A 15,136-nucleotide genomic window follows, 5' to 3' on the forward strand; every position below is an offset into this window, starting at 1 on the left:
GCTGCGATCTACTGGAAGTTTCTCGTCGCTCCATTTGCCATTCGAGTGACTTCATGAGGATCATTGCTACTTGTCGGAGTATCCAACCCTTTCATCGGGCTGTTCTTGTAGTTGTCATTGCCGAGGCATGGCATCAGTGACGGCACCACAGACCCTCGACGGATCTCCTCGTAAATCAGGGATACGTTTGTGCCGATGGTGGCCTTTTGTTCCTTCTTGAGGCCATGGTGGAAACCGACGTCCAGCTTTCTACGGACAACGTCGTAAAGAATGGAAGAACCTTGTCCTAATCCATCCATGTTTGCCACGGTTTTGTTGTTCGACACCGAGAGGTTGGGGTTGTTGGCCGGGTCCAGGAGCCAGGCCTCCATGCTCTGTTGGAACTCGCGCTGAGCATTGAGAATGCTACTTAATGTGGCGTCTTGTTCTTCTTGCGTGCTCACAAAGTTAAAGATATGTGACGTGGCTCTGGAGGCCACCAACGAGCAGCGTTGGAGGTGATCGACCTTGTTCGCCTCGTACCACCAACTCCTGACCAGATCGTCTAAGCCAGTGATCAATTGTGTCCTCTGGACATCGTTAATTCCCATAGGAGTCCTATCCAGCTGTCGTGGTAATGAGACAGAGCTCAGAAAACGCTCGTGGTAGGCTCGTAGATCGATCGCCTGGCAACAGACGTAGAGGTGGGCGGCACACATGTGTGACAGGACATCCACCGCCTCCATAGTTCGACGACCTGTGAGAAATGCGAGAGAATTGATACCCTGATTGTGCATCTCAGCTGACTGAACATGGGCAGACACGGGATGAGCAAGAGCAGCCAGTTCTGACATGTAAGCGCTCATGTTGACGTCAATGCCCTTCATCGTGTAAGACTGGTCGGGATCGCCAAAGACTAAATTGGGATCTAGGCCGTTGTTTGTCGCCGGGTTGATCAGCTCAGTGCACTGGGAGAAGATCATACGACCAATCATTTGAAGTGCGGTTCTCGTCTTGTCCATTGCAGACGTAATGGCAGTCGCTTGGAAGTTGCCTCCGGAGTAGACATCTCCGCCAGAAAGATCGTCACCAGGCCCGGCGTCAATTACTGGATTATCTGAAGTCGAATTGAGTTCTACCTCGATTTGTCGCTGAGCCAGCATGAGATCCTCCAGATAGGGACCCATCCACTGCGGTGCTGTTCTGGTCGAGTAGCGGTCTTGCCAGAGGCCTTTTCCCGTCCTCTTTCGGGATTCCAGTCCAATGACGAAGTCGGAAGATTTCAGGAACTGTCGAATGTTCTGAGCTGCTTCGATCTGGCCAGCATGGGGTCGAATCTTGTGAATGAATGCATTTGCCCACTCAACGTTGCCAGCGAGACACTCGGAAGTGAAAGCAGTCAGGGCTTGGGCGAGGATTGCCAACTGGTTTGCCTCGTGAATTACCAAGCTTGCCAGGGCAGCAGAAGGGGCCGTACCGTTGATGAGGCCAAGTCCCTCCTTTGGTTGCAGTTCGATAGGCTTGATGCCGTATTCATTGAGAGCGTCCTGAGCAGAGCAAACCCTGGCCTTCTGCTTTCCACTCGAACCAACGGTGACTGAGATGTTTGGGTCGCCGATAAGCGTACCAGCAATATATGACAAAGGCATAAGGTCTCCTGACGCCGAAATTGTTCCTCTCAAAGGTACCAGAGGCGTGATGTCGTGACGCAGCAGGTCAAGCAAAGTATCGATAACTTCCAGTCTTACGGCACTATGGCCGCGTAGGTTTTGGTTGGCTCGAATAACCATTGCAGCTTTGACCCAGGCCTTTGGAATAGTGTGAGACTGCCCATCTTGGTCGATCTGGGACTCTTCCCGGTCAGATGAAGCAATGACGGCGCTTTGGGTGTGTTGAAGCAGGGAGACCTGAAGTTTCTTGAGCTGCTCCGTCCGAGAATCTGCGCTGCCGCCGAAGCCCGTGTTGACGCCGTAGACCACCCAGCCGTTTTCTATGTGGTGATCCAGAACCCGAATACTCTGGCTTAGTCGCTTCTTGAGGTTCAAGTGCTGGTTGCCATAGGAGTTTTCCTCTGACTTCGAGTATCCCTTGATGCTGGGTAAAAGCCCATGACGGGCTACTGCAACGACTGCAGCGACATTAAGACTATCGCCGTCTAGAGAAAGCTCCGAATCGGCATTCTTCAGTTCTTGTACGCCATTCAACGTCTCCCGCAGGGCCAAAGCATGCGCAGACGGGATGGATGTTGTCTCCATGGCACCGAGGTTTCGAGACTGGTGATGATGATGTCTATCAATGGTGCGAAGGAGGGTATGAAGGCCACAAAAGGGCGCCAGAGTTGGGAGAAAGTCAATAGAGATATGTAACGGAGTATCAATATTGAGCGGCCGCCTCTCGGTGGATCATAGAGAGATTGCGGTAGGATCCCGGTGAGGTGTTACGAGCAGGAGTCTTGGTGGCGTTGAAAGCAGAAAGGTGAGGTTTTTGGCAACGTGAAATAGGCTAACTGGACCTGCAGGAGCTACCTTGGCCACCTTGCATGTGGTCTAGACTTGAATGGTGATTGCCTTACCTGAGGCGTCTCGTTCCTCCTCGGAGTATTTCGACCATCTAAATGTGCCTGCCGTCTCTGCCACCTCAATTCTCATTGAATGGGATTGCGAATGACGAGAGCTGGCGCCGAAGATGCGGTGAAGGGACGGGAGACATGATACGGCGCTACGCCGTGAAAGGGTGGCCGCATCAAGTCCATGCATCATCATTTGGCGGATAGCCATTCCATGCTGAGAGAAGAGGAATCTGGACGTTCCAGAGTCAGGGCTTCCCGATTTCTTCTGTTTGTCACATTTTGTACTCTTCTTGTCATCCGCGGCAAAATCATTGCCTTCTGCAGCATTTGCGTCACACCGCGCCGGCCCAATAATTGCACAGAGCCAGAGGAGTAAGTGTGTGTTGATTCCTGTTCGTTCCTTCAGTTGTACTCAAATCATCGCCTCTGAAGTTCAGAGTCCCATGAGTGCTTGGCCAAACCAGACTGTCGATAAATGGTGTTAAATGATTCCACAATCATCGCCTGTGTGACAGTGTAGCAGTGCCATCTCTTCGGATGCCGTGTAATCACACCATGTTGTTGATGATGGATTTGTGTCGAGATGGAAGAAAGACGCATGCGTGGAAGTGAAAGTAGTTCAGCGGGCAGGGGGTGCCTAAGGACCTGGCCGAAACGCCCCGACTCCAGGGTGTCTGACCACTCACGGGCGACGGCAAGGCACCCAGCGAGGCGGGTGATGCCCCACTACCTACATTAGGAGCTGACTGCCTTAGCTGAGATCCAACTGCACCAACGTCCGGGTCAGCCTCTTTCAAACTTCACTTCGATTCATCTTCACCTGCCGTGGATGACAGGCGCGCATCACGACTTTCACCATTGCCATAGTATTTGTTTCAAGTACCTGAAACAGCGTTTGCTCCTCAGAAGAGAGAAAAAAATCACCGAAAATGGCTGACAGTCCGGCGTCGCCCATCCCGAGGTCCAACTCGGCCTCACCTCCGGCGGCGACCATCCCAGATCGCCCAGCCTCCCCGGAGATACCGCTCACCATGTCCGCCTCTGCCATTTTGACAGCTCAGCCTCGAGACGTTGCCTCCGCCTTGGCGAATGCCGGAGAGTACCCTTCAGAGAAAGTCGTCGTCAAATTCAAACCTGTCGGAAGCGCCCCTGCTCTTCGGGTTGCGGTAGCCAAGATATCCTCTACCCAGACCTTTTCAACAGTCATCTGGTACCTTCGCAAGAGACTCAAGCTGCAAGATTCGGAAACCATTTTTTGCTACGTCAACGACTCCTTCGCGCCCTCTCTCGATGAAATAGTCGGCAACCTGCACGCCGTACGTACCGCTCATCCATCTCGAACTACACTTTGGGACTGACATGCAGCAGTGTTTCAAGGACTCAACCGGTCAACTTGTCATTTCCTACGCTATGAATCCAGCCTTTGGCTGAGAGTAATTACGTTCTAATGGTATCCAACGTCTCGAAAAAGATTAAATGCCGCCGCCTTCAAGCCTCAACACCGGTAATGCAGCCCATGCTCGATGTAATGCAAATGCCCCAAAGCTGACTGTTGCAGCTTCTCACAGCTTCTCCAGTGTGCTGGAGAATTCCTCAAGCGCCTCCTTTGTGATGGGATATGTGTGTTCCGGGGCCGGGTATTGCCTGCTCTTGACCTCGTCGCGGTAGGCTTCGATAGCCCTCAGGCTCTCTCCCCAGACGTCGCCGTACTTCTTGACGAACTTGGGGATGAAACGGCCGGGCGGGAAGTTACCAGTCATGTCTACTTGCACCAACACCTGACCAGAGCAGCCGTTTCCGGCGCCGATGCCGATGGTAGGGACCGATAGCTTCTCTGTGATGAGTGCAGCGACTTCAGCAGGGACGGCTTCAATGACCATCGCAAAGGCACCGGCCTCTTGTACTGCCAAGGCGTCCTCGAGCACCCTCAAGGCACTATCAGAGGTCTTGCCTTGTACTCGGAAACCCCCGAGGGCGTTCTGCCGTTGCGGCGTCAGACCAATGTGGGCGAGCACGGGAATACCAGCAGTGGTAATTTTTTTGATGGTCGGGGCCATCTCCTTGCCGCCCTCGAGCTTGATGCCCTGGACTCTGCCCTCCTTGACGAAGCGGATGGCAGTCTCGAGTGCTTGCTCTGGGGCAATCTCATAGCTACCCATGGGCAGATCGCCGACCTGGTTTCGTTGTCAGTTGAGTGTTACGGCAGAATAATCAAGGGGGTCATTTACGGTGAAGGCGGACTTGGTAGCCCGGGATACAGAACGGCAATGCAGCAGCATCTCTTCGACCAAGACCTCGCTGGTGTCCTCCATACCAAGTGCAACCATGGCCAGACTGTCACCAACAAGGATGATGTCCATTCCGGCATGGTCGGCGACATGGGCACTTGGGAAATCATGGGCCGTCATGACGGTGATGGGCTCACGCTTCTTGTGAAGAGTTCTCAAGGTACCCAGGGTGACCTTCTTCCTTGGGTTGGTTGGCGGAGCTCCCATGGGGGAATGTGAGCTGTGTCTGACTTGGGGTTGTTGTACCAAAGCAGGGTAGACAGGGCGCATGAAGGAGGGTGAAGGTCGCGTGCCTCGGAGTACGGAGGCACACGACCTCAGACAGGTACTTCTGATAATATGGGAAGACATGTGTAATGACAAGTACCTTTTTCCAGGTACAGAATTAAATGCAAGAGGGCGATGCAGAAGCGCGGAAAAAAAGTGCAAATGATTAAATGCGAGTTCCGTCGTGATGGATTCCGGATGTCGTGAAGAGAGAAAATTTTTAAGATGGCGGGTTTCGGGCGGGCGCAAGTTTTATTGTCCAAGTCATGATGGTTTTTGCTGCGTAGAATTGAGTATCTCCAAAAAACAGCCGTGGTGTTTCGTTCCCGCCGCCTCAAGAGGGAAGAAAAGTGGGGGCCCAGACGCTGGAAAGGCCCCAGAAACGGGGTCCGGTCCACCGCAACGTGGCCCCGCCATTGGCTTCGTTCCGCCGAGGCACGGCCCCTCCCCACCACCGACAAACGCTGCTTACCTACAGTGGAAGGGCGCTGTTCGGATGTACTTGGGCAGCCCGGGATTAGTGAGCTCTTTCTCCAACTCTGCGCCTCCTGTGCTCTCGTCTACGGCGTACTTCACGGCATTGTACTTGAATTACCTAGGTAGAGTGTCATATGTGTTGCCCAGCCCCGACTCAAGTTGAGTTAAGCTGAGTTGAGAGCTAAGACCGAGGCAAAGTAGCCTCGGGCCTGGCGGGCCTGATCTCGGCCCTCCGCAAGGACGGCAGTGAGCCCCCAGAGTTCGCCATTAGCCCCGATCAGTATTGGACTCCAGTATGACTTGTACTGCGAATTATTTGGCCTGCCGCAGAAACCGATCCCCCAAACGGTGTCAACCGACACCGCTCAGTGAGACCACCAGAAAGAATGCGCCCTTGGAGGAATAGCCAGCGCTCTGGCTTGCAGCGTAGATACGATACTGATGTCTTCTCACTAGACCATGGCAGCATTGTCGTGTCTTCTGCTCGCCTCTCCGTCTGTCTCCGTAGCCCAACAGGTTGTTCCTTGTAGCAATATCCCAATTGGCAACCGCTACGGCGTCACTACACGGAACGGCCCTGACGCGTTGCCGCTTGCCGCTGCGCTTGCCGTTACATCATTGTGCTTCCTCCCATGAACCTCATGAATCGACACAGAGATGATCCGATATTGTGCGAGCCATGCGAGTAAGATAACAGATCGCATCTACTTGGGACGACGGCCATGCGTTCTGTGAGCCTCGCCGCATGGCCTGTATTGATTGATTGAGTTGTGGCGGTCCCAGATTGCTGCTGCGCCGTTTTCCTCGTCGTCGAATGACAGAACATACTATCAAGGAAGTTGGCTAGACTAGACACCCATAAGGTTTGGACTCAGCTACACCCAGCCACTCCAAGTGTAGCTGCCGACACTACCTGACTGATACCGGACAGTTTTGTCGCATTGTCCAAAGTGATTGTTCTGGTCAAGTTCGCCAGGCGTGCGTGGTGACAGGATCCGACTCTAACCGCTTAATCTTCGGGCCCACTTTCCTTCATCACCTTATCGTGGCACTTTATCAGCTGTGGTCCGGGATCGCCCACATCATCATCGCGCGTGACTTGGCGCCAGGAACCCGATCCGACTCCTCCTCCCCTCCTTGTAACAACCAACTTCTCTTCTCTTGGAACAACCCAGGCGCGCTTCTCGTCGAACTACAATACGGTTCGAGCTCTTGATAAACATCCGATCTAGCAGACACCTTTTTTTCTCTCCAACTTTCCATCTATCAGCAAACTACATACTTTCCCAATCAACCTCCGCACCCTGTCGTCTAAACCTCCTCCAAACACCCTGCGCAGTCGACAAGATGAGTAGCCCACGCCGAAGAATCGAGACCGATGTACGTCTGGCTCCTTGTACACATGCTTCTTGTCTTGGTCGCGAAACATAGATGGCTGACAACCTTGCTTGCTCATAGGTCATGAAGTGAAGCGCCCAAGTCACGCCACAACGCTCTGCCCAGCTAACCTGTTCTAGGATGTGCGACTTGCAAGCCAACTGCCTTCCTCCTCTCGTACTGACAGTTACAGGTTGATGAGTGACTACGAGGTCACTTTGGTTAATGACAACAGTGGGTTTCCCCTCTCCCAGCCCTTCCGGTCCGCCGAGTTGCTGCGACTAACATCTTCAAGTGTAAGGACATACACTACCCACGCCGACGACATACCCTGACGAATCGACACAGGCAAGAGTTTTACGTCCGATTTAAGGGGCCAGCCGAGAGTCAGTCATCCGGATACCTCGAAACCGACCGCCTGTTAGGCTAACTCTCCACAGCTCCGTTCGAGGGCGGTGTCTGGAAGGTTCACGTCGAGCTCCCCGATCAATACCCGTACAAGTCGCCGAGTATCGGATTCGTTAACCGCATTTTCCACCCCAACATCGACGAGCTGTGAGTCCTGAACACTTCTGCAAGAGATGGAAACCGTAGGGTGATATACGGAGCGAGGAACTGATGGGGGATGCTGCATAGGTCGGGTTCCGTCTGCTTGGATGTCATCAACCAGACCTGGTCGCCCATGTTCGATATGATCAACATCTTCGAGGTCTTCCTGCCTCAGCTCTTGCGATACCCGAACCCGACCGACCCTCTGAACGGCGAGGCGGCCGCCTTGATGATCAGAGAACCCAAGAGCTACGACGCCAAGGTCAAGGGTGCGTGGATACTGCTCTGGGAAACACCGAGAATCAGGGGATAATGTTGCTGACGGAGGTGCAGAGTATGTGACAAAGTACGCGAGCAAAGACGCCGCCGACGACAACGGTGCCGAAACCGAAGAGGACGATGACATGTCGTCCGTCGGGAGCTTCGGAGATGATGACGAGGAGCCCGCCGGTCGCCTGGATGACGTATGAACACGACCGACTTGGGAGATACTGGTAGAAGCATTCATGGAACTGGCGTCGATGGAGACTTATATCCCCGGACTCGATTGGTCTTGCATTCTGGGCTCCTGCGCAACGCGCAACTTACCTGCAGTCAGGTTTGTGACAGGAGCCTTTTTCTTTGTGTTTAGGGCAGGAAAGGCATGTATTGGTTAGCTTTGGAGTTTTCCTCGACGTTGAATGAGCTTGATTATGACAGATACGCCCACTAAGACGACGACGGTTGGCTGACGGAGGAGGCATAATAAGCACGACCCGAGATTGGATCCTTGTTGAATCGGTTATGATGACGATGGTCCATCTCTTTAGGGGCCTTCAGACAGTTGCCAATGAATATATGCACATACACTAGCTGGTTCAAGTTGCTTCGTCACTGAGGGCACTTTTCTAATGGCCTTGCGTTGTCTCCTGATTCTGTTTAGACCGAGCAAAGCAGGCTACCTTCTGGCCAAGAAACCGGACGACATCGCTCATCATTTCCGTCGAATACCAGTGATCAAGCCCTTGGTAACTCTTGAATGTAACATCATATTGCATCATCTGCAGCACTCGCGACGCATCTTGACCGTATTGAACCGGCACATTCTCGTCCGCAGTGCCGTGGCCGAGGAACACAGGGATATGTTCCAACCGGGACTCCGAATCTCTACCCAGCTTCTGAAGCCCTACCTCTTCCCTGAGCAGATTCAAAGCCTGCAACACCGGCGAGGCAGATGCTTGATCCCCATCGTCATCAAAGGGACTCGTCGAAGCAAAAACATCATCCTCCTCCTCCCCCACCAGATCATCAGCCCCGCGCAGGACATCGCCGAGCACACCGCCCATCGGCAACATCCCACACATCCCCACGACTCCCCCCAGAGGCTCCTCGCTCTCCCAGAGCAACAGACACAGCAGCGCCGCGGCACATCCCTGACTAAAACCCCCGAGAACGACCCGGCCGGCCCCTCCCACGACCGCAGCCTCCTCCGCGAGGAGCCCGCGCAGGAACGCGACGGTCTCGCCCGCGCCGCCCAGCACCGTCTCCTCCCAGTCCCCGCTGCCGTCGTACCACTGGTTGATGACGGAGCGTCTGTAGACGGTGGCGCGGGAGCGCGGGGCCGTGGGGAAGACGAAGCGCGTGTGCGGGAGGGCGTATTGGAGAGTAGTGATATGCCTTTGGCTTTCTTCTTCTGGCTCGCCTGGTGATTCCACGGGGGCGGAGAGGAATGGTGGTGCGAAGATTCTGGCGCTGGAGCCGCGGCCGTGGAGGAAGATGAGGGTTTGCCTGTGTGGTGGTTTCAATGGGGGCACGATCAGAGGCGGGTGAAAGGTGTGGAGGGGCAGAGGCGGCTCTGGCGAGTCTGCTGTGGTTTGGGATTCGGACATGGTGGTTGATGGGTTGGGTTGTCGATGTTGAGTTCACCGGGGTAGATTTCCGTTGATGTTGTGGTTTCTGTGGGGCCGAGCTGCTTGCTTTTGTGTGTCCTGGCGGAAGTCGACGTGTGTTCAGCAAAGGAAGTTCGGATGTGCCTGGCGAGGTTCGCGAATGATATGCAGATCTTCTAATAAGGCGGGCTAAATCACACCCACAACCAGGCAAGTCAACATTCGACTATCGGTGTATCATTACCTGCTCGATGTTGTCAGTGTCGTTGGTATCGTTTGTATTATTGGTGTTGTCAGTGTTCTCGTCGTTCTAGTTTTAATCCGAAGTCAATCCTTATCTATGCTATGATGACACGAGGTTGTCGACTTTCCTGGCAATCAGTGTGATCTGGACCCCTTTCAAGTTATGTTGAGTAGTGTCGTCGGTTTGTTGGAGGAGGGAACGAAAGGGAGACGCGCCCAATTGAAAGCACTCATTTGTACAATACCATGGACATGAGAAGTGTACTTGAAGACAAACTTGTATTCCCCCGGGGATTTCTCGCCTTGATTTGATTGTTTATCCATACGCTCTGCTGATACAACCACGAATACCCACCAAACAACGTATCTTACACATTGTTCATGATCGCAAGAGCAGTCCAATTCGGCTCTAGGATCTCCTCGATCGCCCCATCTTCCACGAAAGTTGATGTTTCCATTCTAGCCTTGAGCCACTCCTAATACGGCGGGTAGAAGCCCATTTCATCCCACCCATCGATGGCCACAATGCGCACCCCGCTGGTTTCGTAATCCTCGTTGATGAAGATGTTTTTGTCGGAGAGGTTGCCGTGGGTCAGGACTAAAGTATTATCGGCGGCCGATGCCGGGGCCAGTTGTTCGATAATATTTCTGATGACGAATTTGCGGTCCTGTCTTATTCTTGTTGCCGCTACCGATTCCTTCAACCTGTCCACAAAGGCCCGGCTGTCGTAGCAACGCAGACGACAAACAGGGTGGTTGTGAATGAATCTGTCGCCACCAATGTCTGGGGTGTGAGCTAGGTCTCCTATTTTGATGTTTCTGAGCTTTGCGAGGAACAATTTGAGGTGATCAATCAAGGTCTCCCTCTGGTTTGGTGTGAACTCGAACCATACGTCGGCGAGGCACTTCGATTCCGGGGGTGGTCCCTGATCGGCATCGATCACCGTTGTTGCCGTCTCTACGCTCACCAACATTAAGTTGAATTCGAACAAGTCAGACTGAAGGGCTAGTGTGGTGTCGTCTACTGATTCCGACATGGCGATGCTTCTTAGTAATGCGATAGCACAATAAACAGAGACTGATCGGCCGGGCCTTGTTGTAGGGGTAGAGTGTTTGATGATGGATGAGCTTGTTGTTGTGGATGATGGCAAAAAACTGAAGTGTGTCGTTGGAGTTCCAGATTCAAGTCGGACGGAGGTGGGCATGTAAAGGGTTTCGAGGAACAAACGGCAGCGACTGCAACACTTTCCCGTCAACTTTTGACAGTTCGCCAAAACTGGAAAGTGATAGTCTGAGGAAGGCTCATACAACCTACCTTACCTTAGGTAGGCGGTGCGTTGAGCAAAGCTCCTTCTTTGTGCTATTTTTCTGGGTTGTCGTGACTACTTGGGAAGGTGCTTTGCTTGGAACAAGCATCCTACCTTGGTCTGAAGTTATATGTCTTGGTGAAGGCTGGTCCATGGTGGCTTCTTACTTCTAGTCCGTCCTCGTCAACTTGAGAACGACCTAGCTCCATAAACCCGGTCCGCCAGCGTCCACTCAACCTCAGCACTGAACTCGTAGCTTCTGTCTCTTGCGTAACAACTTCACTGTTTATGAACGTTTGATACTGAGAGATATTTTTTCGATTGAAGATGTATTACCAACCGCTAGTAGCCGTGGATACTCTCATCAATAATGACCTCCCAATGAAACAACGAGGACAACAACGAGATGGCGACGCTAGCTATGACGGCGATGATAATGATATCAGTAGTAATAAGAATATTCTTCAGAAGTATGTTTGATTGTACGGATGCGCTAGAATCAAGAGAGGTGTACCTACCTCCCCGGCAACAACAAATCTCCATTGACGTCTGGTCACACATCCACCCGGCTTTGGGCTCGATTGAGTCGTTTATGACATGAGAACATGTCTACATAGGTCTGGAGATGGGAACAGACCGTCTCCTCACGCATGCAGTTGTACTACCGATAATATGAGAAGAACTGCTTACCTTTAAGCCGTTGCTATGAAGCCTCAATAAGTTCTCAATCACTTGCAGTCGTAGAATCGACGACTCTACCGGTTTTCGAGGACATTTGGCAGCTTGACTTAAGACCGTCCGGAAAAGCTCAGAGTATCCCGGATTATGGTCGAAGCTCTTCGGTTCTGCCTCTCTGTTGGAGCTTGTACACACTTTTTGATGTCGACTCCCTGCGATTCGTTTGGCTTGAGACCATTCCTCGTCGTGAACATCCAAGGAAACAGAGGTAAGAAGAATTATGTCGTTCCGCTCAACATCACAAGTCAACCCGTCACAACACCTGACGTGCCAGAGTGAGCACAGGTTGTCGTGTAGACCATTTCACAAACCTCGACATACTTGGCGCCTGGTACTGTGTTGTTCTTGGCACTGGAGAAACACAGCTTGCTCCTACCTGGCCCTCTTCAAACCTTCACCTATCGTCAGCTCTTCTATCCGTCTGCACGGCGGCTCCGGTACCCATCAGAGCTCCCGGCTCTATCAATTCTTCATGGTCTGTCTTTGTACTTTCTTAGGCATCTGTACTTGTCTGATCCTGCACGTCGACTGCATATTTAGGCTTGATGCAGCCTCACGGATTTTGACGACATGCCGTCGAAGGAGGCTGTGTAGCACGACGGCCGCCTCATCAGAGCCCCAGCCTCCTGCCTCCACGATTCGGCACCTGCAAGCTTTGCTTGAAACTGTGTCGTACAGCATGGAAGGCTTGGAACAGCCTGCATGAAGCCCATTCCTCTAGACTCCTGCGGACGCGGCTGGGCTAGTTGGCTGTTGTACAACATGCAGCTGCAGCAACATAAGCCAGATTCAGCAACTTAGTGAGTATTCGACAACAATGACCTAGCAAGGGTCGCGATCCTCGCTCGGGCTTTCTTAACGAGCCAGCCGCGTCTTGTATCCGTCCTGGCTTGTGGGATTCATTCCAGACCAGGACAGAGCCAGCTCAGCCGGCGAAACCTCCGCAACATATCCTTGAACATGTCTGCAGGAGGCGGACCAGGGCATAGATGCGGACTTGCGTCCAGTAACGAGGCAGCGGTGGAAGGGCTTGGGCTTGAATTCAGCCTGATGCTTGTAAGTATACCACGCGCACAGAGCTGGACGGTTTCCGCCTTTTCCGGTAGCTCCATTCTGAACTTGCGATTTCGAATCCAATCCCGTCTGAGCTCAGCATCTGCCCCGAGGGGTTGGCATCATGAAGCGAGATCAGACGAGAGCAAATCATCAGTCCGAGACGTCAATGCCAAGAACAAGCCGGTGACAAGCTACGGAAAGAGCAGGCTGTCAACTTCACCAAAGTTCCCTATCTCTAGGAACTGATCCTCTTAGGAGCGCCATGGCGAGGGCATTAGCACGGAAAATCCTGTGGAATTCCAGAAGAGGTGTTGGGTATGACCGCAGGTGTCAGGGTTTGACTGGCGACTATCGCCAGCCGCTGATGACATGAAGGATCAGAAGGACCACAACGTTGAACATAGGCAGCACATCGCAGATCGAACCTGGCATTGGGTGTTTAGGTCGATTTGGTTGGTTGGGTTGCCAAACAGAACAGACCTCATCACCAGATAGCGACCCGCGCCAGTGGAAACCGGTCGGAGACGCCGTGACCCTCTCGGACCCGGTCGACATCGAATTTTTTTTGCCGCCAGCTTTACGAGTCCGTCGGCCTTTAGAGTCATAGGGCTGGACGCACCCAGCGAATGACGAGAGAGGCAACAAAATGCACACCGCAAAAAGAGCAGCAGTTCGCTCGCAGTTTACGAGGTGTCTCTTCGAGATCAGCGAAGGGGCGGCAGGTGCCCCATCTGGCATGGCACGCGGTGTTGAAAAGCCCGCCGCCGTTCGACTCGCCCGCCTGCCCGCCCGCGCTTCGGAGACTGGCGATACGGGGATGAATGGATGGATGATCATGGGCGGCGGCGGGTATGCGGCCCCTCGGTTGCTGATGTTTAATTTTAGAGAGAGCCTTTGCCTTTTGGGCGCTAGTGGGCGCTTTTTTCTTTCTTAGCTCGCCTTCCAGGGGGCGCCTTGATGTCCGTTTTTGAGTTCACGGGATTCCTGACTAGGATACGCGGCTGGCTTTTCTGTCATTCGCTGACCTCGTTTTTTTCTCTCCGGGCGGCGTCGTTGACGGCCGGGAAACCGTCGATCCTTTTGCGCTGGGACGACGGACGGATGGACTTGACTCAAGCCTGAGAGCCGCAGCGTTCGCGTGGCTGGTGGTCGTACAAACAACAACAAGTCACGTCATGCGGCTTTCAACATCACCCAAAGACGTACATCATGCTTCTCTCTGCAAGCCTCACAGCCGTCAAGATGCTGTGATACCTGCCTGGAGTTTTTCGGCGCCGGCACTGAGCCTTTCCTGCGGTCGAGCGCGCTGCAAGCGCTGCGCCTCCTCCGCATACCAGCCTGCTCGGGAGAGACCGAACCCAGGCTTTTACAACGGCCTGGAAGAGATCGTCATGTGACGAGAAGCAATCGCATTTGTCGTATGTAAAGTGTAAACGAGAGACACTTCCGTCTCCACGCAAAATAAAAAGGCATGACAAACCGACCCCGTTCACGGTCATGGCAAAATGGAGAAGCAAAGGCGAGTGAAGTGGGCTGAGTGACGTTTCGAAGCCAGGATCGGCCTGTATCCGCCGCGTTCTGAGCAAAGAAGCGCCCGAGCTCCTCAGGAAGGATGTGAGATGGCAGGCGAAGCACGACAGAGTGGTTGGCTCACAGTTCGACTTCAAGTTGATGAGCGAAAGCAGAGGCCACATCCTATTGTTGGGCTGACACAGCCACTCTCTGACAGCCGTTGTCGACTTACTATAGAAGGTGGGTTTGGAGCATAGGGCAGAGGCAACCCGACCAGTTGGATACGAGTGCTGCAGGGCCAAAACGACAGTAATGCCCCGGGGACAGATCGGTCCGTTAGGTTCGAGCTGGTGGTTGCCTCCAGCCTGGTCTTGATCCGGTCTGGTCTGGTGAGGCGCGGGCTGCAGACGAGGGGGAAACAGTCCGATGGGTTCGGGGTGATGGAACGTTGCGGACTGGCTGGCTACGGCGCCGCGGCGCCGTCTGACTCTTTCTAAGCCGTAAACGTAGCCAGATTCGCCAAGTTCCGACTCAACTTTCTCATCTGGCGCGCTCCGGTACCGAGGTCAGAAGTCAGAGGCTAGAAGCAGAAAGTCATTCGTGTTTGGAAATGGCGCGTGATGGACGGAAGCCCCGTGTACGGGCCTTAGGCCTTGGCCCTTGGCCTTCTCGGCGGAGAATTATGAAGATCTCTGGAGTCCTCTTCGGGGCGTCGGCAGCGAGGCTTCGAGAGGCTAAGACGAGGCCTCTGCCGAGAAGTACTGTGGGGAGAGGTCCACGGTTTAGCACCCTGCCGAGGTCAGGGGGTGGTGGTTTCCGCCTGCGAGTGACGAGATGTGACAAGACATGCTCATCTCGTCCCAGGCGAGAGCAGGCGAGAAGAGCCAGCCAACTCGGAAAAAGGAT

At 53.5% G+C, this 15,136-nt stretch overlaps 6 protein-coding genes across 6 annotated transcripts; 2 read left to right on the forward strand and 4 right to left on the reverse strand.

Annotated features, from left to right (window-relative positions):
• Positions 1–8: 8 nt before the first annotated feature.
• CkaCkLH20_06502 (phenylalanine ammonia-lyase) lies at positions 9–2,234 on the reverse strand (the record flags this gene model as incomplete). The annotated part of the gene is made up of 1 exon (XM_038889219.1): positions 9–2,234. One exon carries the CDS (start codon positions 2,232–2,234, stop codon positions 9–11), a length of 2,226 nt encoding a protein of 741 aa, XP_038745517.1.
• A 1,243-nt stretch (positions 2,235–3,477) lies between these two features.
• CkaCkLH20_06503 (autophagy protein) lies at positions 3,478–3,979 on the forward strand (the record flags this gene model as incomplete). Its single annotated transcript, XM_038889220.1, has 2 exons — positions 3,478–3,864; positions 3,917–3,979. 2 exons carry the CDS (start codon positions 3,478–3,480, stop codon positions 3,977–3,979), a joined length of 450 nt encoding a protein of 149 aa, XP_038745518.1.
• Positions 3,980–4,110: 131 nt separating this feature from the next.
• On the reverse strand, positions 4,111–5,043 carry CkaCkLH20_06504 (uncharacterized protein; the record flags this gene model as incomplete). The annotated part of the gene is made up of 2 exons (XM_038889221.1): positions 4,111–4,722; positions 4,777–5,043. 2 exons carry the CDS (start codon positions 5,041–5,043, stop codon positions 4,111–4,113), a joined length of 879 nt encoding a protein of 292 aa, XP_038745519.1.
• Positions 5,044–6,927: 1,884 nt separating this feature from the next.
• On the forward strand, positions 6,928–7,976 carry CkaCkLH20_06505 (ubiquitin-conjugating enzyme; the record flags this gene model as incomplete). Its single annotated transcript, XM_038889222.1, has 5 exons — positions 6,928–6,960; positions 7,098–7,191; positions 7,398–7,512; positions 7,594–7,775; positions 7,840–7,976. 5 exons carry the CDS (start codon positions 6,928–6,930, stop codon positions 7,974–7,976), a joined length of 561 nt encoding a protein of 186 aa, XP_038745520.1.
• Positions 7,977–8,393: 417 nt separating this feature from the next.
• CkaCkLH20_06506 (acyl-protein thioesterase) lies at positions 8,394–9,374 on the reverse strand (the record flags this gene model as incomplete). Its single annotated transcript, XM_038889223.1, has 1 exon — positions 8,394–9,374. The coding sequence occupies one exon, from the start codon at positions 9,372–9,374 to the stop codon at positions 8,394–8,396; it is 981 nt and encodes a 326-aa protein (XP_038745521.1).
• Positions 9,375–10,093: 719 nt separating this feature from the next.
• On the reverse strand, positions 10,094–10,654 carry CkaCkLH20_06507 (uncharacterized protein; the record flags this gene model as incomplete). Its single annotated transcript, XM_038889224.1, has 1 exon — positions 10,094–10,654. One exon carries the CDS (start codon positions 10,652–10,654, stop codon positions 10,094–10,096), a length of 561 nt encoding a protein of 186 aa, XP_038745522.1.
• Positions 10,655–15,136: the final 4,482 nt, after the last annotated feature.

This window comes from Colletotrichum karsti, assembly GCF_011947395.1.
Source record: "Colletotrichum karsti strain CkLH20 chromosome Unknown Scaffold19, whole genome shotgun sequence".
Taxonomy (NCBI): Eukaryota; Fungi; Ascomycota; class Sordariomycetes; order Glomerellales; family Glomerellaceae; genus Colletotrichum; species Colletotrichum karsti.